This window comes from Pleurodeles waltl, chromosome 6 (assembly GCF_031143425.1).
Source record: "Pleurodeles waltl isolate 20211129_DDA chromosome 6, aPleWal1.hap1.20221129, whole genome shotgun sequence".
NCBI classification, from domain to species: domain Eukaryota; kingdom Metazoa; phylum Chordata; class Amphibia; order Caudata; family Salamandridae; genus Pleurodeles; species Pleurodeles waltl.
In genome coordinates, this window is record NC_090445.1 from 718,139,482 (window position 1) to 718,166,817 (window position 27,336).

Sequence of the window (27,336 nt, forward strand, 5' to 3'; positions counted from 1 at the left end):
CAAAGGATTCTGGGTAACAGAACCTGGTCAGAGCCCCACAAGTCACCCCATCTTGGATTCCCCTAGGTCTCTAGTTTTTAAGAATGCACAGGTTTGGTAGGTTTCCCTAGGTGCCGGCTGAGCTAGAGGCTAAAATCTACAGGTAGGCACTTTGCAAAAAGCAGCTCTGTTTTCTGTGATGTGTCCACGTTGTGTTTTGGGGCATATCCTGTTGCTGGCGCTAGGCCTACCCACACAAGTGAGATACCATTTTTATCAGGAGACTTGGGGGAGCGCTGGGTGGAAGGAAATTTGTGGCTCCTCTCAGATTCCAGAACTTTCTGTCACCGAAATGTGAGGAAAATGCGTTTTTTTAGCCAAATTTTGAGGTTTGCAAAGGATTCTGGGTAACAGAACCTGGTCAGAGCCCCACAAGTCACCCCATCTTGGATTCCCCTAGGTCTGTAGTTTTCAAAAATGCACAGGTTTGGTAGGTTTCCCTAGGTGCCGGCTGAGCTAGAGGCCAAAATCTACAGGTAGGCACTTTGCAAAAAAACAGCTGTGTTTTCTGTGATGTGTCCACGTTGTGTTTTGGGGCATATTCTGTCGCGGGCGCTAGGCCTACCCACACAAGTGAGGTATCATTTTCATCAGGAGACTTGGGGGGACATAGAATAGCAAAACAAGTGTTATTGCCCCTTTTCTTTCTCTACATTTTTCCCTTACAAATGTAAGACAGTGTGTAAAAAAGACGTCTATTTGAGAAATGCCCTGTAATTCACATGCTAGTATGGGCACCCCGGAATTCAGAGATGTGCAAATAACCACAGCTTCTCAACACCTTATCTTGTGCCAATTTTGGAAATACAAAGTTTTTCTTGATAGCTATTTTTTACTCTTTATATTTCAGCAAATGAAGTGCTGTATACCTGGTACAGAATGAAAACCCACTGCAGGGTGCAGGTCATTTATTGGCTCTGGGTACCTAGAGTTCTTGATGAACCTACAAGCCCTATATATCCCCGCAACCAGAAGAGTCCAGCAGACGTATAATGCTTTCGAAAATCTGACATTGCAGGAAAAAGTTACAGAGTAAAACGTAGAGAAAAATGTATGTTTTTTTCACCTCAATTTCAATATTTTTCTTTTTCAGTTGTTATTTTCTGTAGGAAACCCTTGTAGGATCTACACAAATTACTCCTTGCTGAATTCAGAATTTTGTCTACTTTTCAGAAATGTTGCGGTTTCTGGGATCCAGCGTTGGTTTCATGCCCATTTCTGTCACTGACTGGAAGGAGACTGAAAGCACAAAAAAAATCGTAAAAATGGGTTATGTCCCAGTAAAATGCCAAAATTGTGTTGAAAAATTGGGTTTTCTGATTCAAGTCTGCCTGTTCCTGAAAGCTGGGAAGCTGGTGATTTTAGCACTGCAAACCCTTTGTTGATGCCCTTTTCAGGGAAAAAATCACAATCCTTCTTCTGCAGCCCCTTTTTCCCATGTTTTTGAAAAAAACGAAATTTTCACTGTATTTTGGCTAATTTCTTGGCCTCCTTCTGGGGAACCCACAAAGTCTGGGTACCTCTAGAATCCCTAGGATGTTGGAAAAAAGGATGCAAATTTGGCGTGGGTAGCTTATGTGACCAAAATGTTATGAGGGCCTAAGCGCGAACTGCTCCAAATAGCCAAAAAAAGGCTCGGCACAGGAGGGGGAAAAGGCCTGGCAGCGAAGGGGTTAAAGGAGTAAGCTGGGGGTCCCTGCAATTGGATATCAAGTCAGTAACAGAAAGCGGGCCTCATCAAAGTCTCTTTTTTTCTCTCTGGGCAGATGTGGGCGAGCAGCCGAGGCTTAACTCAAGCTAGATGTTTGGGATGTAACTTGGTGCAATGTTTTAACAATGCCATGGATCCAGCCTCCTGAACCTACACTGGACTCTGGCTACAACAAGCAGTAGACTGACACGCAGTGTTCCAATAAGAAGCCAATAGATGGTGCGCCTGCTTGAACTGTTGTCCTTTGTTGTGGAAGAGGTCGCGGCGCTCAGTCGCTGACATATTTTGTTGCATCTCCACAAAATCAAAAACCCATCACTTGTCTCACCACGCAATAGCGTGTGGGCGCATAGGAGTGACACAAACTACGAATAGGCCGACAGTGCGCCCACTAGGCGTGCCCTCGTCACTGACCGTGCCGGAGTCGCCTGACGAGCGTTTCGGGGCACAGGAGATCCCCCGGGGCTTGCTAATTGATTCTGCTGAGGTCGTGTCAATCTTCGCCGAGAGCTTCTGCCGCTTGCTGTTTCTCACCTTATGCACTTGGCTGTCTGCAGCCGGTGGTTGGCAGGAGGCCAAGACGTGCGCAGCGACGGCGGGAAGCCTGCAAGGCCTTGTCTGGGGGCGCGGCGGGGTGCCATCACTTACACTGCTGGCTCGATGAATATGCATTGGCACGGCCCCGCGGCGGGGCTGTAAATCCAGGCCTGCGCGCTGAAGACAATGAAGACAAATGGGTCTCGAAATCTGACTGTGCTGTGGGGCATTTCAGCTACTGGGAGCAGCCCGTGTGAGGAAGAGGGGGCGACACGAACAGCTTGCTTTTTTTCATTTTAAATGAAAGTACCAATTTCTGTCCAGAAAATAAAATCACGATGCAGAAAGGTTGTACAGCTCGGGTTCACAGACTCCTGGCTACAGTGAGTATCAGTCGAGGAGGCATATAGCCACAGTGTAGGACGAGCATGCACATAGCCACTTCCTGAACATTAAGAAAGGGAAATACTTCTTTCCCTCACAATTTCTGTCTCTTTCCTTTTCGCTATTCGCTTTTCATAGGCACATAAGCAGTCTCTACTCCCTTCTACTTGCTCATTTCTCACCTGTCCATCACGCACAGACTCGGTCTTTCTGTTTTTTCTTTACTGCAGAGTCCATCCTCTCAAACAAATTAACATACTTCCCTGCTAGTCTGTTTTCTTCCCACAAGCCTACAAGCACACACAGTAACACGGATAGAAGACACCAAAGGGCAGATTTGTAAGAAAGTAGCGCATTGGTCCTGATGCACCATTTTTCTTGCCTCCCCCCTACAGTCACCTAACGACACCATGGTTGCGCTGTATTTATAATTCAGCGCACCATGGCGGTCGTTAGCACAATAACATCAGAATTTTTTACGCTATTGTGGTGCTTTGCTGCACTAGTGTCAAAAATGTTGACGCTAGTGCAGCAAAGCACAGGGAGGCCCATAGGTTAATTAGGGTGCATCATTTTAACGCCTTCTCTGAGCAGGTGGTAAAAATGACTGTAAAAATGGTGCAGTAAAATGTAAATTTCACTGCGCCATTTTTTCAGGCCTCTCTTTGGGGAAACTCCCCCCTTGCATACATTATGCCTGACGCAGGCATAATGTGGCGCAAACGTTTACAAAGTGGTGCAATGCATGCATTGCGCCACTTTTTAAATATGGTGGGGGGAAATAGCCTCCTTAATGCCACATTAGCATAATAAAAATGACACTAGTGTGGCAAAAGGGGCTTGTAACTATGCCCCTAAATTTCTTGTGGGGGAGGAGGTGGAGAGAAGAGGACACAGACTCCCTTGGGGTGAGCAAACCCAGGGGTCTGATTGGGCTTCAAGATCCAAAGCTTGGCCCTTACACCAAAAGATGTAAACAAAGACTTTAAAATTAACAAATGTATTTGTCAACAGTCAAAAGTCTCAGTGTCTCAGTTAGGTACATATGATTGTAGCACTGAATTGAGTGACCTTTATTGAAAGTAATATTTCTTTAAAAAATGAAACATTCAAGAATATGCCCATGATATGATGAAATTGCCAAATTTACCTAAAATGCTTTAGTTTGTCATGTTGTCTATTTATGTAGTTCATATTGTTATTGAATGTGAAACAAAATATAAAGTGAGGTTTTTCTAGAGCTGTGGTCCTCTACTAGATTACTTCAATGTGCTGTCAAACTGCACGGCTAAGGAAACTGTTACATAGTGCAGTAAAGTGATGGGTCGTGGATCACACAATTTGGCCGAAAAAGCCAGGATTACAGTCCAGGATTGAGTAGCATACCATTAAGAAACTATAGAGGTACATCCTTCTCTCTTCCATTTAACGACAAGGGTCAGGTGTGTTCAGTTATTCAATCAATATCTTTCCATTAGTGTTAGTGTGTGGACTTCAATAAATACCCTTATACTTGAAAACAACTGGCACTATCCACACGTACCTACATGTACATAGTCATAGCATTTAAAAGTGTGTTTCTTATTTGCAGTATTTACGCAAACTCTCAAAATCAAACACAGTGACAGAACTTGCCTGTATGCAATTATGCTGCAGGAGCAAACTGTGTGGGTACTTAGAGGCCGATGTGTTTTCCTAATTATTTAACTCAGTTCATTGAAGTGTTGAACCTTTCCTAAAATTAGGTTCTGTCAAGTCAGCAGAGCCAGAAGTAACATCACCATAACATATCATCTCCTGCCTTCCATTACTCTGCTGACTGGCAAACAGACATCATTTAGAACAGGCTCAACATCTCAATGCCCACAATTAAAAATTAATTAACAAAACAAAGCAATCAAAGAGCTCCTCAGAATACAGTGCTTCTAGACAACTTAAGTGATGTGCAGAATGGCTTCAGAGAGGCAGTCTGCCACTGTGTAATCAGCTTTTGCCACGGTTGTAGCTTCATGGTGGGTGTTTAGGTGTTACAACTCCCTTATAAATATATTACCAGAGAAAAAGTTGTGTGCAAGGGCTTTCAGTCAGGCATGGTGAGGTGTCTGTCGGATTTCACCAGGAATTATTACACACACACACACAGAATCACCCATACACTCTCTTCTCCTCTGTTTTGAAAGTCCTAAAAATGTTAATTATTTTACAAATATTATGTTTTCTCTCACTTAGTACTCTCACCTGTCCACTGTCCTCCCCTTTTCAACTGTCCCTTAGGCCCCTTTCATGTACCCCTGCTTGTTGCATAATGTATTTTGACATTATATGCCAGCGTGGTTATTGGAAAATCTGAAGTTACTCACCAAGCTACACCCCTGATCTGGGGGTAGTGGGGGTGGTGGTGGTGATGTTCCCTTCATCCTTCTACTTCAAAATCTGGGGAGATATATCCCAAACGCTGCCTCCCTCCCCATGTCATGTCTCCCTTTCTCCTTCATCCCCAGTGTCGGACTGGCCTATAAGGCAATCAGGCAGATCTCGATGGGCTGATGTGAGAGATGAGTGAGTGTGCCATTTGTGGTTTTTCTTTTTTTGCAGTTTGTGGGCCTGTTTTATGGCCAGGTGAGCCATTCTGTAAAGTTGTAATGTTTTTTTAATGTCGATGTATTTGATAGTAGTACAAACAATGCCTTCAGCAAACTTAACTGTATGCAGACTCTCATGAAAAAGACCCATACAGCATGTCTTTACAAATTCAAAATTGGACTAATTTGCAAATATGGTCCACTTTTTCAGCTATATGATTTGCTAATAAGGCCAACTTTAATTTTAGTGCCTGGGTGTATTTTTTCACGGTTTAACTCAACACATGCCAGTCATATAAATGTAATTGAAACTGTATTTATACAGCACTTACTACCCATGATGAGGTGTTGAAGCAATTTTCAGTGAGTAGCAAGCTACTACAGAACCCAAGGTGAATTAATTATGTAGAGCGAAATATAAATTGTTGTTGGGAGTGGTGGACATGCGAGTCTGTTCACTGGATTGATATGACAAAGGATGGATGGAGGAAGGAAGAGTTTGGAAAAAGTTATTTGGAAGTTCACTGGATGAGTCATAAAGGGCTGAGTCAGAAAGAAGAGGTAGAGGATAGTTTGAAAGAGGAATAGGATAAGTAATAGAGTAGTGGTTTGGGGAGATTTGAGGAGATTTAGACTTTGTTTCTCTGCATTGTGAGGAAAACCATGTTTTGTCCTTGCTTTCCTGCCCTTTCTCCACACTCACTCTGTCTCTTGTCCACTTAAATATCTATGCATTACTTAACCACCCCATACCCATCACGACTTTCTCCATCTCTCTTCATGAACAAACACACTGAAATCCAGCTGGTCTTCCCACACGCCCCTCTTCTTCTGCGCTCACCACGCACACAAAGAACGTCTAATCTACTTCTCTGTCCTAAATTACATACTCTGGCCAATCAGCATGTGGTACAGAGAGCGGCGTTTTAGAGGGCACTGCATGTGCTAGTAGTCTCAGATGATGAATGCATGTGGCCTACATTTGGAAAACACAACATCATAAGACAACGAGCCCTCAGGGGCAGGGCCAGCCGTGAATTGGATTGACAGGGACAGCGCCCTGGACAGAAAGAAAATTTGGTGTTTGTTGTGGGGGCGGGCGGTCCTTGCGCTGTGAATGCAGGAGGTGTGAGGCAGATGGGAGGAGAGCAAGGGGTTGATGGGGTGCTAACAATTATGCTGAGGTACATTAGGGCTGATTATAGTCTTTCACAGGACCGTTTGTGACCAAGTGGGATGGATGGGCTGCTTTTTGCATGACATTAAGGCAGTTCCCTTCTGCCCCCCATCGGAATGGTGGTGCCTTGGGCCAGTGCCCAGCTCGCTCATGCCCAAGCCCTGCTCCGCTCAGAGAGCACAAGCTGGCATACCACTGTGAGCTGCCTTCAAAGACCTCGACTGGGCAAGAAGAACATTCATCATGAAGGCCCATAAAGCAGCTAGTCCTTTAAGAAGGGCTCCCGCTCCTAAAACCAGTGCAGGGGCAGAAGCTGTCTCTGAAAAGACCACACTGTGGAGCCCACTACTTACGTTCAATAACTGCAAGGAGAAGCGTGGCACGCAGGGGCTCAGACATACTTCACTACTTTAATGAGAAGAATAACATCAAAAGTGACGGACCCTGTGAGCTAAAGATGCAAATCTGTTTCGCCCCCTGTGAAGTTAGGCAGGGGATGCGCATTCAAGGAATCGGGGTGCTACAAACACCATCAGTAGTTGAGTAAAAAATAGGCAAGCCGACCCGAAAGGTAATGACAAGGCATGCCGGCTGCATTCCTAGGTAGGAGAGAAGAGAGGTGAGAGGCAGGGCCTGAAATAGAAGCATATCTACAGGGGGAGAGCAAGGAGGCAGATTTTATGGGACATTAAGTATCTCAGACTTTTAAACACAGTGGAGTGGGAGGGAAATCTGCATTAACACAGTGGGACAAGAGAAGGCTGGCGTGGGAGGGATAACATCTCAGGCGTTCCCACACAGTGGAGGAGGGAGACGGAGGTATGAGGCAGACGTTTAATCGTCTCAGACATAAACACTGCGGAGGAGCAGGAGGGGAGATATGAGAGAGGCATGCGGGTACAAGACAGATAAATACAGTGGAAGGAGACGTGCACGAGAGAAGAGGAAAATGTGAGGGGGGTCAATATCTTTGTGCAAGGGAGACATTTAAATATCTCTGACATGAGCAAAGCGAGGTGTAAGATGGGAGATACGAGACACACGTTTGCATATAAGAGACATATAAACAGTGTAGAAAGGACAGAGAAGAGACGAGAGAACAATTCATGTATCTTAGAGGCATAAACACAGTGTAGGAGGAGAGGGCATCGCACGAGAGAGAGTTTTAATAGCACATAAATATATACAGATTATGAGTGAATGGGAATGTATGATAGAGAACTCAATACATTATACATTTAGAGACATTAGAGGAGTGATAGGAGAGCTGCGAGAGAGACTCTTAAATATCTCATTGATCTGTCAGAGTGGGGGAAAGTAAGAGAAATATAAAGACAAGATTGACAAAGCCAATAGACCTGACTTGAATTTCAAATCTTGAGTAAAACCTTAAAAGCCTATAAGAGTGTAAAAAGAAAAAAATAACTATGGTTTGTGTATACAATTTTAGTATGTGACAAATAAGTTAATGTGTGATGATTGAGAGGACTTTTGGGATATAAAATAGTCCCTAATGTAATGGCGTGAAAGCACTTCATAGGGCAAGGCATAACGCATGAAACAGCCAATAGCACCAGGTGAGAAAAATCATTATCCTCGGGGCACACCCAAAGCCCCCTCTGTATATTGTGAAAAACTGGTAGCAAGAAGTCAGGTAGACAGAAGCACTGTCAGGCCAACCCTAAAAAAGTGGAGGCGACCGAAGGGAGTCATGAGAGAGACATTTAAATCCTCAGAGATATAGGCGCATGAGAAAAGGGAGATGGGGTGTATGACAACAACGTTTAATTATCACATACATTCAAACAGTGGAGAAGGGAGAGGGAAGGTACAAGAAAGGCACTTTTCTGAGCTTTATAAACACGGTGGAGGAGGGGAAAGGAGAGATGTGAGCCTTTATGTACTCTTCTTGCATACTTGAAGAACATTCCATTGCTGTGCCACAGACGGCTCCTCACCTTGCCAGTGGTGCTTGTAGTCGCACATGCGTGAGAGTGCCACCATCATGGCGCAGTAGAGTGGCAGAATGGCTGCGCAGAGCCGCCAGCTCTTGCCCAGGCCCACCTCTGTAAAGCAATGGAGCTTTCCTGCCAGGTAGAAGGAAGTGAAGCCGAGGCCAGAGAATGCAACTGCAAAGTAAAACGGAGCAAATACTAGATTAGAGCATGAAACACAAGGCAAAGCTGCATAACCAAGACCATACCTTGTGGCAATTGACACAAGCTGCTGCATTGGAAAATACACTATTATGGTCATTGTAACGCTCTATCAAAAGACCTAAAAATAGCAATATGAATACAAAAGGAGACTACGTTGTTGCAGCAGATAGCAAAATGGACAATCTACATGAATCTACTTGCTTCTACTTGTCATCAATATCCATTTATCAGTCATGCTGAGTATATTTACTGAGCAAATGTGGTAATTCGCAGGAGCCTTCTGCCGAAGACGTACATTTGTAAATGCTTTCAGAATTTGAACCTTCAGAGTGCGTCTTTCAGAGAATGTATCTCTTCTAAACTAGATTTATCATGTACAAGTCCCTCACTAGCTAGTAATACTCCTCCCTCTCCAATTAACCCTCCTATAGGGAAGAAACCGAGATTGTCAATACCAAGGTGTGTATGATCAAACGAGTCATAGACAAGTGATCTAAACTGAACACCTAGGGTTTGGAAAGGTCTGTCTGGCCATCAAGCATACACCTTCTCTAATCTCTAAAGAAAACAGCTATCTTTGTCCACCCTAACATCGCCTCCCTTCCCTCAACCGTCAGCAGCCGCTGCAAATCACCTTTAGCAAACAAAACAATAATAAACCATTTTTATTATTGTTTCTTTTGTGAAAGGGGCGGGGCATTGAGGATGACGACGATGAGGGGAGTCCACTGTGCACTCCCCTCACTGCACATGTATGTTTGGCAGGCTGTTTCAGGCCGGCCAAACAGGCATGCACAGTAGGCTCCCTCCTGCCCAGCATCACAGTTGCGGGGCTGGAGAGAGCATGCACAGGCTCCCAGCCAGCTTTGAGCAGCAGTTGGATTGGCCGCAGGGCAGGCTGGGAGCCTGTGCCTGCAGTGTAGCAGAAGAGCAGAGCAGCAGCGGAGAAGTAGGTAAGTGATTTTTAAAACATTTTTTTACTAATTCGCCCATGCCCCCCTGCGCTTCCCCACCCCAATAAAGCCCCCCGAGCCGCTCCTGCATTACAGTCTACAAATTTCCCTCGATCTGCCTATGCACGAGGCTGAAGTGCAGCCGAGTGCTCATGACCTGGTAGAGCAGCAGAGGGCAAGTGAGGCAGGAGGTAGGTAGAGCAGCAGGGATCTCATGAGACATGAGCTTGTAGAGGAGCATTTGGCTGGTAGAACAAGGCTTGGATGGAGATGAGGCAGCTGATGTCTCAGGCCCAGGGTGATTTGGCCAAATGGGTGATGGGAGGCTGAGCGACTGGCTTCTAGTGAAGAGGAGGCAAGGTTTAAGTGGAGGTGTGCAGGGGCTTCTTACTTTGCTTCCTACCTACTCTCTCACAGTGTCTGTGTGTTTTGAGGGTAAGTAGGCCGTGGTGGCTGGGAGAAGGACAGGAGGCTGGGATGCCAAATGTGTTTTGAGAGTAGTAGGTAGTAGAGCTGTGGGCTGTGGGTTGGGTGGTGGAGTGCTGGGGCTTGAAGGAGGTAGACTAATTACAGATATTTGTTTGGTGGTGGTAGAGTGTCAATTTGTTGGGGGAAGGAGTCAATGTTACTAGTGAGAGGCACTCTGGATGATGACTGGTTTGTGGAGGATGGAGATGTGGGTCCCCGGAGAGGAATAGGAGGGGAGACTGGGATGATGAAAAGACCTGCTGGAAGGTGTCAGCAGTGTTTTGGCTTGTTTGCTGCTGCATTCTCTGGCTCAGGGACGTTGCTGGCATGTGGAAGGGTAGCAAGGAAGGACTGATAATCGTTTGCCAGTGGTGCAATGAGTGTGGACCACCGGCCATCAAAGCAAGTTTGGAGAGGTGAAGCACATGGGTGGAAGAGGTAGTGGAGGGAGCTGGAATTGAAGTACTGGGCAAGGGGCACAATAGGAGAGATGTGAGAGGGGAGTAGTTGATAAAGTAGATAGCAATAGGCTGTGACAAAGGCAGAAGGAAAAGGGGTGTAATGGGGTGAGCCTGGAAAGGGTCCTCCAGGTATACAAGGGGATAGGGAATGGGGAGATGTTAGATAGCCAGCTGTACGTGTAAGAAGGAAAGGAGATGGCTAAGAGGGCTCTGTTTGTCATGGGGACCCTGAGGATGCAGACCTGCCTGTCTTGTGCCACTAGATAGGCCAGAGGTAAGTAGCACCCGTAGAAAAATATTGTTGGTATGAGTAGACGGCAGAGTCTGAAATGGCTTGAGGACAACCTTTTAACAAGAAGCCTGGTTCAGTGAGGCCCATATAATGCCGATGGTGGTGAGGAGCTGTTTTGACTTTCCTGGGAGATGTGTTGGTGATGGAGAGGTGCCAAGGACAAGTGACAGGGAGTTTATGGGTAGAGTGTAAAAGGAAATGTGGTGAAAAAGTTAAAAGGGGCTGCTGGTCTAAAATGAGGGTGAAGGAATTGAAGGAGATGAGGTGGAGGAAGGGGTGGCTGAGGTGTTGAGATCAGGAAGAAAGTCAAACATGATGTCGACAAGTTGACACCGCCTTACTTTGGAAGAACGTAACTGATGCTTCCTTGGTGTAGAGAACTAGTGAGGCTTGACTGTCCCTGCCCTTCACTCTGTGCCTTATTTTCATTTTTGAACCACGAGAAACCACTGAGAAGACAACTTCGTTCTTTGTAAGAAGGTACGATCCAGAGAAGATTTTGTTTTGTTTTTGCCAGTCTGACATTTGAGTAAAATAGGGTGCTTCTTAAGAAGCATGGTGGATGCGACATAAGACTATGATGTCATTGGGGTTTTAGTAGAAGTGTAAGATCTTTTTAAGGATATGACTACCCATTATGCCCTGACACACACACAGTCTCTCACTCTTAATAACAATGTCATTGCCATTATTTTTACAGCAAATTCCAAAGTGATGGGTCTTTTAAATGACCTTAAGCATTGCCCACACTCCTAGAACCTTGTAAGATTTCCCCAGTGGGTTCAGGTAACAGTGAGCTTTTCATCTGTCTACGAAAAACTGGGATGTGTGGGAATTTGCCCCAAAAGGCTTCTCTTTCTCCTCGTACATGTTCAGATGGAACTGTGAGGCACCAACAATAAGCTGGGCAGTCTTTTCTTTGTCCTCCATCATTATATGTTTTAGTATGTCCTGAACTTTAACTCATAGTAGATATCCAACACACATTAAAAGATAGGCATCACCCTGATAGAAAAAGGGGGTCCACAAGGTGCATAGAGTTTGAGGGTGTTGAAGTCACACCACATGACGTATTGAGAAATGGGGCAAAATAGGTTGTAGATAAAGAAGTGGGAAGGAAGAAGTGAATGTTAAAAACATGGAAGGGAAAGATAGAAAATATAAGAAAGCTGATGAGAAAGAGAACGGGAAAGGGGTTGTTGATGAGACAGCAACAGTTGACAGTGGGAGGGAAGGAGATATGCCATCTAGAGGGACATAGGGCCTGATTAAGAGTTTGGCAGAGGGATTACTCCATCACAACATGGGATATAATGGGATTTATATTTCGGCGGATGGGATATCTGTCACCGTTGTGACGGAGTAACCCCTCCACCAAACTCTAAATCAGGCCCATAGTTTCGAATGGTGAAGTTTAAAACACTACAATACATTGGAATAACAAAACTTTTGAAGTCTCATTTAATAGTAACCATGAAGGAGAACAATTGAAAAGGGGAGTTGTTACATAGAGAAATGAGGGAAAAAGAGGGCTTGAAAGTGGAGGAGCAGGAGTCGGTTGAAGGTTGGAGATACTAGTAGTGATAGACAACTGTAAATGACAGGAGAAGGAAACTGGCGGGCAATAATATGATGAGGAGTTTTGGATAATGATGGGGGATTAGCCAGAGGTGCAGTAGGGTGAACTAGGTTTGAATTTCCAGCTGAAGTAGATATTGTCAAAAAGGCTGGCACACAAAACATTCAGCTGCTGGGCCCTTTTTGGGTCATGCCAGCTAATTTGGTTAGGGTGGCGTGAGATCAGGGACCGCCAGGAAGGGCATGCTGGTCATACAATAGGGGCTTCTGGGGCACAGGGTTTGCAAGAGTAGGGCTGAGGCTCAGTTACCTCAGTTATACTGTGTTTAGACAGCTTTAGGGAGGTCACAGGGTATATCAAGACAAAGGAAGAGGGAACCCATGAGCTGTGGCAGAGGGCTCTTATACCAATAAACTCTTAGGTGGATTTTTACCAAGGTATAGACTCAGCAGAGATTTTTGAGGAAAGATTGACACAAGAGTTCAGGTGAGGGAGTCAAGGGCCAATGGAGATAAGTTGGGTAGAACATTTGAGGACAGCATTGGCAATGGTAAAGTGGTCAGAAAATAGTTGCTGAAGGAAGTGGAAGAGAGGAGGGTTTAGGGCCATTTCATTGTTTGCCATTGGAAAAATGATTTTTCACTTTTAGGGGAAGCACAGTTGCCAAACAAATGATGGGAGAGCATTGAATATTCCACTGTTTTTGAAGGCCAGAATGATACGGGGTACAGTTAATAGTTTTATAGCAGACCACCACAGCACAGTTCAACATTCCAGTGTGGATGACACATTCAGGGTAGTGCAGAAATGTGGATAGGTTGGAGATGGCAATATGTGACATCATGTCAGGCTTTTATCTTTTCTCAGTACACTATCAGGATTTTCTTGGTATGCAGTTTGAATTATAAACACATGTAGACACAGCCTTCCCATTGGGTTGTTTAATGTCTTATGTATTGTTTGAAGGCACAATTCTTTTTACAGTCGGTCTTCTCTGTAGCAACATGATCCCAGAGGGTGACACAGACAATTTATTGTTAACAGAGAAGAGAGGAGGAGTCTAATGCAATGGGACATTGCAGAAGTTTAAGGAGATTCTGGAAGAATTGAGTGTACCACAGGTAAATGAAAAGACAGAAGAAACAGCTACAATTATCACTTTTTGGGTTGCTGAGTTACATTTGGAAAAAAAACAGAAAGCAAGACAGATGAAGGAGAAGATGGAGGTGACACTAAAGCTGCTTACAAAATTCTTAAAACTGAAGAAACATTATAAAATTGCACGGTTGATTGGAGCATTTTAATTTTGCGTGCTGGGTGGTGCAAGCAGGTAAGACATTCTATAGGAGGAAAGATTTTACCACGTCAGAAGTGGTGCAGCCTCATCGCATCACAGGTTTAAAAGTGGCAGTGAAAGCAGACTTAAAGTTGTGGGCAGACATTTTGAGAAATTTCAGCAGCTTGACTATGCGGACATTGGGAGAATAGAACCGAATGGAGGGTACAAACGTTTTCAGAAGTGGCAGGAGGAGGCAGCTTTGGTTTATGTCAGCAAGGTGTGCATGCAGAAGTAGCCTAAGCGATAGCTGAGGGAAAGAAAGAGTATTGCATTTTTGGAATTACTGCTCCTGGTGATGACTTTGGTGTTTTTTTCTGGCAAAGCACATCTCTAGTGTGATAATGACATTGTGGTTGCTTTGTTTCATTTGTAGTGGCAGAGATTCTGTGGGCTGGTGCCAGGAGCAGAATTGTTCGGGAAAAGAAATACCACTGAAGCTTTGAGATTTAAAAAATTGCAGGGGGTTCCAGTTGACTGCAGAATCACTAGCCATATCAACAATGAAGCCATACAGGCAAGCATGGCAGGAGGTTTACAGGGGTGAAGGGAAAAGGCATAGAAGTTAAAGTACTAGAGAGTCTCTAAAGAGAAATGATGTGGTTAATTTTATATTGATTTGATTGATAAAGGTTTGTTGCCAGTTACAGTTGTATGCAAATTAGTGGGGGTTGCATTTTATGGTAGGTGCTTTTGGGGTTATTAGCTTTTTGTGTGTGAAACGGGCTACAGGATGTTAGAATGTTGAGTGCTGAAAAGGGTTGTAGCTGGAATGGTATGGAAGTCTGTAAAAGTTGAAATACTGAAAGGGGCATTGGGCAGGTTTATTTTTTGGAGTAGGAGTTTAAGCTATACAGACTTTTTAAGGTTTGAATGATTATAGGGCCTTCAAGTTTTCAAAGCATTCATGTATTAAGGGTGGTGACTGATTACAGTGGAAGGATTTTGATTGTGAGGTGACAAGTTAGTGGTTCAGTTGAAGAAATGTAGGACAGATCAATTTAGAGTGGGAAACGACAAGTTATTAGGGGTTTAGGTTGACAAATGTATATGTCCATGAAAGGCTTTGCAAAAATTGGAGAAGAATGCAAAGGACAATTACTTAGGCACCAAATGGGCCAAACATTAATGAGTTTTCAGTTGGTATGCAGTTTTTGGTAATGTTTGATGACGTTTGCCTGCCAAGTTGGTAACATCGATTTATTGATTGTATTTGGAGTTTTATTAAGTACTGCAAGGCACGAAGATGGCCTCAGAGCACTACATAACAGTAGGAAGCGAGTGGCAAAGCCTTGAAATGGAAAGTCAGTAATTAACTCATGAAGTTGAGGGGCTGATTTTAGGCACATAAGCAGCGTTGACCAAGCACAGATGATGGCAGCCAGGGGGATTGACCAAATGATTGTGCCTATATACGAGACCTTTTAACAGTTTCCGAATTTGCAAAGTAAGGTTCAAGTCTTAGATGCATTGGAAAAGAGTTCCAGAGAGACGATCCAAATGAGTGAAGAATCCTAACACTAAACCTCTTGCACTGGTGTGGTCGACTAGACAATAAGCTGTGGGTGGCTTATCTGAGGTTTCTGGATGGGAAGTATGGGAGGAATAGCTTCCACAAGTTTTCATGCTATCACCCATGGAGTGCTTTGTAGACAAAGCATAGGGATGTTAAGTTAGCTCATTCCTTCACTAGTATCCAGTGTAGGTACTGTTGTGCGGATGAGATGTGATCATAGAGATTGAAGCCATAAAGGAGGTGGACATTGTTGTCTGAGACCTGTTGAAGCTTAGATGTCGATGTTTTAAGGGGAGTTGGCATAAAGGCAGTACAACAGTCAGTCAGGGATATTAACACGGTGAGTAAGATTGTCATTTTGTGAGTGAGGTTGAGTATAGGAAGGACAGTAGTTGCAAATGGTGAAAAGTCACTTTGGTAATAGCACTAATATGACAGATGAATGAGAGGTTGCTGTCCAACATTAAACCCAGGCTGCAAGGTTTTTTCACTGGTTTGGGGTGGACACCAAAAGAATCAGGCCAGGGAAAAGGAGGGTGGTTAAAAAAGTTTCAAGTGCATTGCCACGGCATTTTGGGAGGCACAAGTCGTCTTTGAACCACTTGTTAATCTTCCATAGATTCAGCTTTCCTGTTGAGAGAGGGTATCCAGGGCTGTTATCTCCTTCTCAAGGCGGGCTAGCAACTCATCAATAAACTCTGAAGGTGGATCAGGGACGTTTAGAATCTATTATCTGAAATCCTCAAATCATTTGTTATTTAGATTCCTCCAGGAGGTTCTCGGCTATGAGTGAGAGCTGTCGTGTTATTGGAAATCTTATTCCATAAGATGAAACTAATTAGGTGCAATGATATTTGTGTTTGGCCACAGATTCCACTTTGTACTTAGCCTAACTGCACACCGTCACATTGGTGACCACCAGTTTATTTTGTTCATTTTGATTATTGACTTCATTTTATGTTTAACTTAGCTTTAGACACTGCCATGTTAGCGGTGCAGACGTTAGAAGTGCAGAAGCTGCAAGTATTTTTCCGTGCGCATGTTATGCAATGTATTTTTTGCTCATGTTTTCACTGTACGTGTCTGCGTGCTGTTTCTCATCAAGGGCTAGGACATACCATCAGGGAGTCAAAGAGATAAGGATGTACTGGGATGATGTTTATGATACAGCAGGGAACGGTTTGGTTTTGGAGAGGCACCTTGGGATCTTGGCCAGTTCCAACATGTTCCTTTCAAAACTGACCTGAAGTAGCCAGCAGTTTTTGAACAACAACTAATGGAGCGGGAGTTTTCTAGAACCCTCTTCTCTGCCTTGCTTAAGGTATATATTAGACTGAAACCAGATTGTCCGTGAACGGATTGAAGTCGAGCAGTACCAGGACGCTGGTGTCTGTTATTCCCCTGAGGGCAGTTCTCTCTTCATGGTCGACTGGGTTCAACGGCCCGTTGCTGGCAGAAGGGATAAAGCGAAATCAACTGTACTTCATGGTGATGCATTTTTAATTCTTGTTATTTGCTTTGCATCGTACATGAATATATATCTATCTATCTATCTATCTATCTATCTATATATATATATATATATATATATATATATATATATATATATATATATGTATACATATATATATATATCCTCACTTTCTTCTTAACCTCAAGAAGTACAGCACTCCACAAACGAAGGCATAATAAAAATCAAATTTATTGACACGCAGGAACGTGTTTCGGCATTTCTGCCTTTGTCAACCTACTTTGACAAATAAGTGAGGCCATATAGACTCTGTGGCGCACGTCAGACATCGGCACCACCGGTGGTCAGGTGCGGGAAGGCTACGCTGCACTAAGTGATATATATATATATATATATATATATATATATATATATATATATATATATATATATATATATATATATATATGTATATATTCCAAAAATAACCTCCGAAAAAGGGAGCCCCCAACTCTGCAGGGCGGCCTCATCATATGGGTACGGAGCAACCCATAAATTCACAAACAGAAGAACAGAGATTATGAAGCCCAACTCCATTGCTGCATAGCATTTTATTCCATCATGTTTGAGCAGCATTCTCTGTATCCTTTTATCAAACAGCACGTTTCATTTCCAATCTTATTATCTTATTTCATAAGATAATAAGATTGGAAATGAAACGTGCTGTTTGATAAAAGGATACAGAGAATGCTGCTCAAACATGATGGAATAAAATGCTATGCAGCAATGGAGTTGGGCTTCATAATCTCTGTTCTTCTATATATGTATATATATATATATATATGTGCTGTTCACAGATTGAAGCAGAGTATTCTTAGTACATGTTTTTATTTCATTGCTGTGACCATTTTTCAATGTCCATTTTCAGTTGTACACTTTTGACCTTTCTTTGTGAGCCTCACGGAGTGGTTTAATAAATGTAAATCCTATACTAAGAGTTGCATACCAGAAATTCCTTTCAGTGTGTGTATTTCATCTCCATCCGTAGTGAAGCAAAGCACTTGGTTATGGTTAGACCAGGATACCTGGATGTCCTCTTCCCAGTTAAGTAAGTTAGGAATATTGGACACATCCCTGTACTACTACAACAATTGTTATTCATTTCAACAGAAATACGGCAGAGAGGGTTGCATGAATATGGTGGTAATTCACCTGGGAGAAATGATTTAGTTCATTTAACAGATTAACGTGGTTGAAACAGATGAAGCGAGACTTGAGGGACTTGGCACACATTTGCAATGTATGAATCATATCTTAGAGACTAAGGGATGTGATAGGGAAGTTATTGGGAGGAAGATGGTAGAGGGTAAAAGAAATGAAGACACAGCAGAGTAGAACTTGTTGGATGTGGATGGTAACCGTTTTTTCTTGGGTGCAGTTGGTTTGAGAGGTTGCAATATTTTTGATTTGGACTCTAAAAAGAAAAGTCAGTTCAGTGAAACAGAGAACGATTGGAGTGGTGCTGTGATGCTCTGTTAATGAAGGGATTTGCAACAGGTACTATGAAAGGGAAGGAGTCAATGAGGGCAAGAAAAGACCTGAGTCAGAATAATGGGAAATGAGCTTAAGCCTATTAGCTGGACAGCAGTTTTGGTAGAGTGCAAGCTAAATGATTTTTAAGGGAGACTGTATGTACAGGAGATGGAAGTTTAAGGGTGCTTGGGATTACTCTTGTTATGCTTGTATCAGTGGGGCTTGGGTGTTAGTTAGTAAGGTGCTACTGGGGTTGGTTATTGTTACTGCAGACCTGTCTTACTAAATCAGCCTTTTCCACACTATTATCTGCTGAGATTATGCTATTCAACTGGTAGGATATAGAAAGAGCAGCAGAGAGGTGTTAGAGCAGCAGAGGGTGGAAAAGAATCAAAGGCATGATTGGAAGAATAACAGAAAAAGAAGTGGCTGGTGTAGCCGAACAGACTGGTAGGATTGAGGCACGTTACTGCTGGAATCTGCTAGAATAGGTCACTGGTAGAGCAGCAGAGGTTTGGTAAGTGGCAAGGGGCTGAGTGTTGCAGTGGATGGTGAAATGATAAGATATAGGATGGTCATCAAATGGAGGACAAGGGAGTAAATCATTTCATGGGGTGACCAGGTTTGCAAAGATGGTGACCCTAACGAAGGATATGGAGGCATTTGGTGGTTTAAAAGAAGGTGACACCTGCTAAACGAGGGCGAATGACTGATTTCCAAATGAAGATTTCCAAGACTGGTAATTGAGGCTGTGGGAGACATCTTGTGGTTTGGAGGATGTAGATTATCAAGACGTTTTTATACCCTCTAAATGAGGGGCACGTCTGAGAGAAGGCCTTGAAGGACGTGGGCATTTCTCTCTGTAGGTAAGGCACTGTGGAACAGGGCATGATTCAGGGTGAGAGCACATGAAACCACCAGCATAATGCTACTAATAATGCAAAATATATGGCATTGCTCTTGTCACCTTGATGAAATATTCACATTTATGTCATTATAGTCTGCTAGCTGCCAGCATCTGAAGGTGCTCATTTCTTAAGGATGAGTTATCCCCTTAATTTTCATTGTACAAGCCACAGATGAAGAACAATCTTCTAAGAATCACTATACACTGACCCAATGCATGATTTGGGTGTTTTAACAGGTGAAGCTGTCCACGGGGAGCTATGTATTAGAGGTTTGCTCTACACTGCACAACCCACTTATATATGTGTGGCTGCCCACGAGAAGATGGGAGTTTTTTACCTCTGGTTGCAGAATGATATATGGGAGGAGTTTTTTTATGGAGGTACTCTACAGGGTCTTTGGAATGTATCTCTACTTTAAGCGGGTTTATGATGGTGGTCAAGAGCATAGGGCTGCATGGCTCCTAGATGTATCACTTACTTGGGCCCAGCAGAGTTGCCTTGTGTGACTCTTGGGGTGGGATTTGGTTATTGTGGAACAAGAAGGTAAAACCTAGGCTTTTTCATCCATATTACAGAGTAACAGAAACTGTGCATAATTGTTTGTTTTGATGCAACGCAACTAATACACATGCCATATGTTATAGCTCCCAGTGGGAGGAGTACATGTAGCTACATTTTGAGTCGAATGACAATAGCAAAAAAATGTATTTCAAAAACTGCACCAAACAAGGGTTATACTCATGAGATAATCCCTTATTTCAAATTAAACTGAGACTAGAGTGTCTTAAAATGTGTCTGCACTCTAAGGCGGTGGGTTTCCCTTGCCCTGCTCCTTCATATCTGGCATATGCATCATGGACACATACATTGGAAGTGCTGCCATTACATCGCCATCAAGCTTATGCAACCTATGGTTACCAAAGGAGTTTTGATAGGATCTAATTGAGGGAACAGGATCGGAAGACTGTGGTAAAGGAGTAAATGAGAGACGGCATGAGAATGTTGAACTGGGGGAGTCAAGTCAATTATGTGTGACTTCTTTCTGAGCTTGGCAACTTGCATGGATTTCTTTGGCATTGCCTTTGAGCATTCCACAATGGCATTTGACTTGGACACTTGGGAGTTTTTTTCCAGTGGTCAAACTCCATGTAGTTGGCAAACTCCATATGTTTCTTTCCACTGAAAGGGAGGCCATTGTCTGACTTGACCATTCACCTAAATGTTTAAATAAATCACTAAGGCTGGTTGGCCTCCAGTCTGTTACGCTACTGTTCAATGAGAGGTGGTATTATCGCTTAGAGAATACCGAAGATGGGCAAGAGAGGTTTATGATCACTGAGCACTTTAAAGTCGTTGCCCTTTGGGTCTCTGAGCACTCCCCGTACTGTCCTATCATGTTCTATGCATAATCAGTGACATGTCACGATGAATCAGTCCCTGGTTTGTGGTGGGCAAGAGTTGCCTCTGGCGCCACCGGACTAAAATACACTCTGACTTCAGCGTGGAGTGATGTTACAGAGTATGCCATGGAGTTCTATTCTGTGACCTGTGATTTAATGGCATCGCATATCTCTGACCTGGAATTTTAATATCCGTTCTTCCTGAGATTCCTCCGAGGACCCCCGATTGAGGTAAATTCATATGCAAAATAAGTGGGCAATGCCCATGTAGGCACGGAGCCATGACACACTGGCGTGAGCTGCTGGTGCGGAGCTGAGGGCCTCGGCCTTATCACAGTAAGACCACATACCTTTCACCTTCCAGTGAAAAGATGTGGCAATTAATGTACCTGGATTTTAATACATAGAATGAAAGATGGAGTGTTCATTGCAAACAGTTTTCTGAGACATGAAATATCTGTACAGTCGTTCTCTTTTTCGTAAAGTTTGAAAATAAAAGTAAGACATCAGATATTGTGATCCATCTGCTCCATCCGGGCTCTAGGCCTTTCGACTCCCATCAAAGTGAGAGGTAGCGCCTAGTGCCAGTGCATCGTTTGATGCGAGAACAAAAGGCAGAGGCCCCGGCTAGAGAAACCATCTCTCACTTGCCATGTTGTGTCGTCTGTCCCTCATATGACGAGGACATATTTTCTTCTGCTACTGCAGGAAAAGCAGCTTGCAAAGCGTAGGATAAGCCAGACGGCGACGGTAAAGATGAAGAAGCACACGGGAAAGGGACACCTCATCGCAGTGGATTGGCCAAAGACTATTTATAAATGCATTTAACTTTGGCAAAAAAATTGTTTATTTCAGAAATTACGCACCGCAGATAGAATCGTGAGGCCATTCCTTACTGCGGGTTAAACTGAGAGTGGAGAGCCTTAGAACGTGTCTGCTCTCTCCAGGTTTCTGTGTGGTTGTGCCTGACACCACCCCGTTATTCGCTGACGTGTGGTTCACGTACTCGTGACGTCACGTGCGCATATGAATCATCAACACTACACCCTCGAGTGGAGGGACATGAAGTTCTCATTAGGGTGACCCCTCTTTCCAGGTCATCACGAGCACTGTTTCCAGTCCTGCACTTGGGTGTGAAAGCCGATTGAGCTCTGGGTGTGGTAGACGCGTTTGACTTCCACTGAACGGATGAGATTAACACACCTGAAAGCAATAATGTAGGTGTAAACTTCAGGACTGGTGGCAGTGAATGTTTTCTTCTCCTCACCATTCAAAAGCAAAATCATATAAAAAAAACACATTACCGACATGTCCTACTGATTTGCAGTAATTTGTCTGTTTTCAGATTTCTGTAGGAACCTCAGCAGACGCACAAGGCCCAACTACACGTGCTCTGCAAAATTGTTAAGTATTTGTCTCTAAATTCTTCGTTTCAGCTTTTTTCAGGGCAACGAACGCCATGCCTGTTTTAGATTTTGGCAGGCAGAGGTAAGCCCGCCGAGATAGCTGAAGACTTTACACTTGCCATCCCGAGGGCCCTCTGTCAGCTAACTTTAGTTGTCTGTGAACCCTGCAGACAACTCTAAAAATCGGCAGGAACAACTGTCACAGCGGTTCCTTTCAATGTTATAAAAGTTTGATGGATAACTCTAAAACGGCAACTGGGCTGACTGAGCTCCGATCTATGCTTGCTCAATTGATATTGGTGATTACTGTGCTAGTTTTATGAGGCATGTAAGCAAACAGGCATAAAGGTCCTGGGCACTTCTCTGGGTAAAGGTACCACGGAGTGGGGGGAAAAATATCTCTTGGGAATGTCTCTGACCACTTATCCTGTACTTGCTGAGTGGTAGTAGGGGTGAGTGAATTTGTGTCAGCTGGCACAACCTCACAATTGTGGTTTTAAACTTTGTGAGATTAGGGTAGTGCAAAATGTGTAAAGTTTACAAGAAAACAATAGGGGGAGATCAAAACTGTTCCTCAGCCGAGGGGGCCCGAGGAGCATTAAGTGGACTGGAACCACTTGGCAATTTTTGACTGGCCCCTACTTGGCGTAGCCACCATGCTGAGTGCTGCCCTGCACAGTTACCTTGCAAGTACGTCCTCCAGCCGATTCCGCCACCTCTGGGTAGCATTCCACACTACTGTCCCCCTTGTGCACCCTCTCCCACTTTGCACTTTCCCCTCGTGATTGTTGTACACCCACCCCTTGTGAGTCCCTCCAACACTGCACACCTTTCCTGTGCTCTCCTGCCAATAACCTTTCCCCTGCCTCCTACATCCTTTCTTGGAACGGCTACAGGAACTGATACTCCTGGTGATGCTGACTTTCATCACCCCTACACTCAAACTCTGACAGGCTGACAACGTGACAGGCATGTGTTTTGTGCTTCAGCTTAGTCTTGGCCTCTCCTAGTAGAGCCAGAGTGCTGGGCACTTTGGGGTGCTCCTTGGCATTCACAGGGTCTGGAGGTACTGTCATCCTTTGGCTGACAAAATTGGGGAGATAGATGGGATAATATAACCAGTGCCTACTTTGTAAAAGAATGAGTGCCAGTGCCCAAAGCTCTGCCCAGAAGCCTGCAGCTGGCTATTAAAGTAGACTTGAATTCACCTTGTGCCTATAATTCACTTCCAGACACTCCATGCCCTTTATTTCACTCTTGTAAGTTCCTGCTTTCACACTTTGTGATGGTTTTTCCGTCTTTCTCTCCCCCCCTCTCACCCTCCCCCCCCCCCCCCCTTTACCCTTTTGTGTATTTTTCCCTCTCCTGGTCTTGGTAAATCTTTGATAAGGAAAAATGAATGCCCGTCCCCAAAAATGAGTGCCGGTGGCCCCCAACGGCTCAAATTAAGCAGTAAATGTAATCCCATTGTATGTTCATAAGGATGTTGCAAGTCATCGTGCAGTTCCGTGACAAAACAAAGGAATGAGGCTGAGCGGTGAGTTCCTCTATAAGGTTACAGGACCCCGAGGTGACTGTCGATAAAAGGGAGGGGATTTTATTTCGTCACTCACCCACACACCCTGTCCTTCTCATCTCTTTCTGCTACTCATGAATTAGTGCTGATGGCTTCAGATAAATAGAATGCAAAAACTGTACTGCAAATGTAAACACTCAGTACGCGACTTGTAATGTATTGCACAGTAGCATTCAGCTAGTTCTCTGTTCTACTGTAATGAACTGTAGCAGTGTAATAAATATAGCTCCAATTCTTAATAGTCAAAGATTGCATCTTTCAAGGAAGGAAACGTGTGAGCGGAAAAGCTTTGGAATAGTTTAAGATGCTGTTCATGCTCTGCTCAGAAAGCTACTTTTCACACATTTAGCTGGCTGTAGTGGCTGGCATTGTGCTGCACGTCTGCTTCAATAATTGATTGCAGTGCAGTAATGATCTTATTACACGTGAGTAATGGTGTCTCGCCTAGTCTGTAGTCAGGACATTCATTGGAAATAGGTTTTATACAAGTAGTGCAGGCTCCACATTTTACATGATGGCAAAGTGGGCTTGTGCCACAATAGGCTGAAGGATCGGTGGCAAAAACACAGACATTTTTAAATTCTGTACACAACTCGAGAATTCTAAAAGGAAGCAGGTTCTGTCATATAACGAATAGCTTTTTTTAAATTTAGAGCTTGAAAGAAGGCTCCGCTCGCTGCATTCAATGAGCTCGCTAGTCAAACACCAGCAGAGGAGGGAACAGGTGCTCGCTGTGGGGGTCTTCGACAGAGGTTACGGGGGTGGTGGGGGTGGGGAAAGCTGGCTCCTCATCTGAAGCCGGCCCTGTGACTTGCAGTGATGCAGGATCCAGGCAGGCCGGACCTGTTACATACTCGATTTATGTTAGTTTCGGCCCACTATACCGCGCAGACATTCGTTTGACTTCACTTTCATTCAAAGGCGCAATTTATTCAAACTTAAATGCGCCACTCTTGTTTCTATGCGCCGCTTCTGTTGCTACGCACAACATTTATGTTGCCCCTGGTAAGTAATAACCCGCAAAAGGAAGCAGACGGGGATAGCTCTGTAATTTGAAAATAAATGAACTCCCCTGTTCCTACTGTAAAATAGACAACTATTTGCCAGGACTGAATTGGAGGACTAACGGGCAGGAAAATGGACAACGCCCAGGGCCATTAGAGCTACGTCACATGAGCACCAAATCACATTACACAAGGTCAGTTTTTTTTTTTTTTTTAGGTTTGGTGATATTAAGTGTTTTGCCCAGAATCACAAACTGACTAGCTAATGCTGGAACGCGAACCTGGATACCCAGTTCTAACGTCGGTTGTTCTGGCCCTTGGCAAAATATCCCGACCCTTGCATACGCGGCTCCGCAAGAATGTATGGAACATCCAAGTCACGAACATAACCAGGAGTGCACTAGCACTGGCTGTCATGGAAACAAGCAATACTGCACGAGCAGAGAACCAAACGCAAGCAAAAGTGCAACAGCACAACCAGGGGAGCCGGCACCGGCGATCCGTCTTACTCACGAACACAAGCATGGGTGAAGTGGCACGGACAGAAACGCAGGCAGCAATGCATCAGCATAGCCGGGACGGTAAGAACTGGTGCACGAGCACAGCCAGGATCGCAAGCAGTGCATCCCCGCAGTGAAGGCCACAAGCATCAGTGGCCCAGCTGTCAGGTCCTCGGACAAAGGAGACCCAGAACAGCCAGGAGCACGCCGACATAGCAAGGGTTGTGGGCAGCATTGTGCCACCACACCCAAGGTCATAGGCACCAGTGCAGCACAGCCAGGGCCATAGACTAGGGCCAACTACGGCGGCGGCGGCACCAGCACCACCAGCATCATAGAAGAGATACAGTAGTACAGCCAGGACCACTGACACCAGCACTGTACCACCACACCACAGTAGCAGTGTGCCTGCACCATCAGGATCTTAGGGAGCGGTGCCCTGCATGGTGAGGGGTATGCCATGGACTACGGTGCACCAGCGTAGTCAGGCTTAGTCAGCAGTGTACCGGCACTATCAGGACCATGGACAGTAATGCATCAGCAAAGTCAGGACCATGGACAGTAGTGCGTGCACAAGCACAGTTAGGACCATTGACACCAGCACAATACCACCACGCGGCAGTAGCAGTGCGCCTGCACCACCAGGATTATAGAGAGTAGCGCCTTAGCAAAATGACGGCTATGCCATGGACTGCGGAGAACCAGCATAGCCAGGTTACAGACAGCAGTCAGGACCATGGACAGTAGTGCAACAGCACAGTTCAGACCATGGACAGGAGTGCGTGCACAAGCACAGTTAGGACCATGGACAGGAGTGCCCAGCACAGTCAGAACCATGGACAGGAGTGCCCAGCACAGTCAGAACCATGGACAGCAGGGCACCAGCAAAGTGAGGACCACGGACAGCGGTGCACTAGCACAGTCAGGACCATGGACAGGGGTGCACCAGCAAAGTGAGGACCACGGACAGCAGTGCACCAGCAAATTGAGGACCACAGACAGCAGTGCACAGCACAGTCAGGACCATGGGCAGCAGTGCATCAACAGGGCGAGGACAACGGACAGTAGTGCATCAGCACAGCCGGGATCATGGATAACCATACAATAGTAAAGTGTAAAAACTCAGCCAGCCCATTGGACAGAAGTGCACTAGCAGAGCAAGGGCCAAGAACAGTAGTGCATCACACTCAGTCAGAATCAAAGAAAGCACATTGCACTAGCATCACCAGGAAAATAGCGTGCACCAGCACAGCCAGGGCCATGTACAGTAGTGTAGCACCACAGCCAGTACCCGTGGACAGCAGGGCACCAGCACAGCCAGGACCACGCACAGAGCTACAGTAGCCGAGCCAGGCACTTGGACAGCAGAGTATCAGTATGGCCAGAAACATGGGCTGCAGTGCACTAGCACAGCCAGGACCCTGGGCACCACTGCACCAGCATAACCAGTAACATAGATAGCAGTGCACCAGCACAACAAGGGCCATAGACATCAGTGCATCAGCGCAGCCAGTACCCGAGACATCAGTACAATAGCGCAACCTGGACCCTGAATAGAGGGGTGCCAACACAGCCAGAACAATAGCCAACACTGCACCAGCACAGCATACCTCCGGACGACAGTGGACCAGCACACCCAGAAGCCTGTACAGCAGTGTAGCAACACAGCACGGGGAGTAGCACAGACTTGTAGCACCGAGCTCTGTCGTACAACTCAGTGTAAAACTCAGGTACAGGCTGAGCGGCAAATATTCAAATAAAATCCCGTTTACGCCCACGCACACTAATGTATCTCATGCATATTTATAAGCAGTGAAGTGAACTCTGACTGATTTATGCATTCTGACAGCTGCATGTGCAATCACCTCTCCACACGGGACAGCACTGTAAGTGTTTACAGCCTCCTGGGGGCTGTGGATCTGACACAAGCAGGGACTGGGTGAAAGATCCCTCGTCCTGCGGATTTACTAGCGGTTAGCAGTACCGGCTTACGTGAACTCAGGCGACCTTCTATGCCCCAAGTACTGTGGTGAAATAATGCTTTTCGAATTTACAGCTCATATTGCAAACCGAATTGCCTCTTTGCACTTTAATAAGAGGCATTGCTGTTTCTTTACAGATTCCCGCTCTCTTTATCAACACCCTGGAGATTCTCGTCCGTGTTTGGGTTCGATTCTGTGGCACAGAGCTCGCTGCAGTGGGCACGGGACCCGCGGAGCTAGCTTCGAGTACATAAATGCAATGCCACTCAGCCCTCAATAGTGATAAGTTACATCACGGCTAGAGTGAATGCGTTAGCAACGTGTCATGCCATCACAACGTAGTGGCATAAATCACATTTCTTGTCTTATCTTTGTGTAACTGA

General features: G+C 44.8%; 1 protein-coding gene across 1 annotated transcript in view; it reads right to left on the minus strand.

Annotated features, from left to right (window-relative positions):
* The window catches only part of PLPP4 (phospholipid phosphatase 4), a 682,158-nt gene that overhangs the window by 17,959 nt on the left and 636,863 nt on the right, over window positions 1-27,336 (minus strand). Inside the window, exon 6 of the mRNA XM_069239228.1 lies at window positions 8,389-8,559. Within this exon, the coding sequence (XP_069095329.1) occupies window positions 8,389-8,559 (171 nt within the window). The remainder of the gene's footprint in view (window positions 1-8,388; window positions 8,560-27,336) is intronic.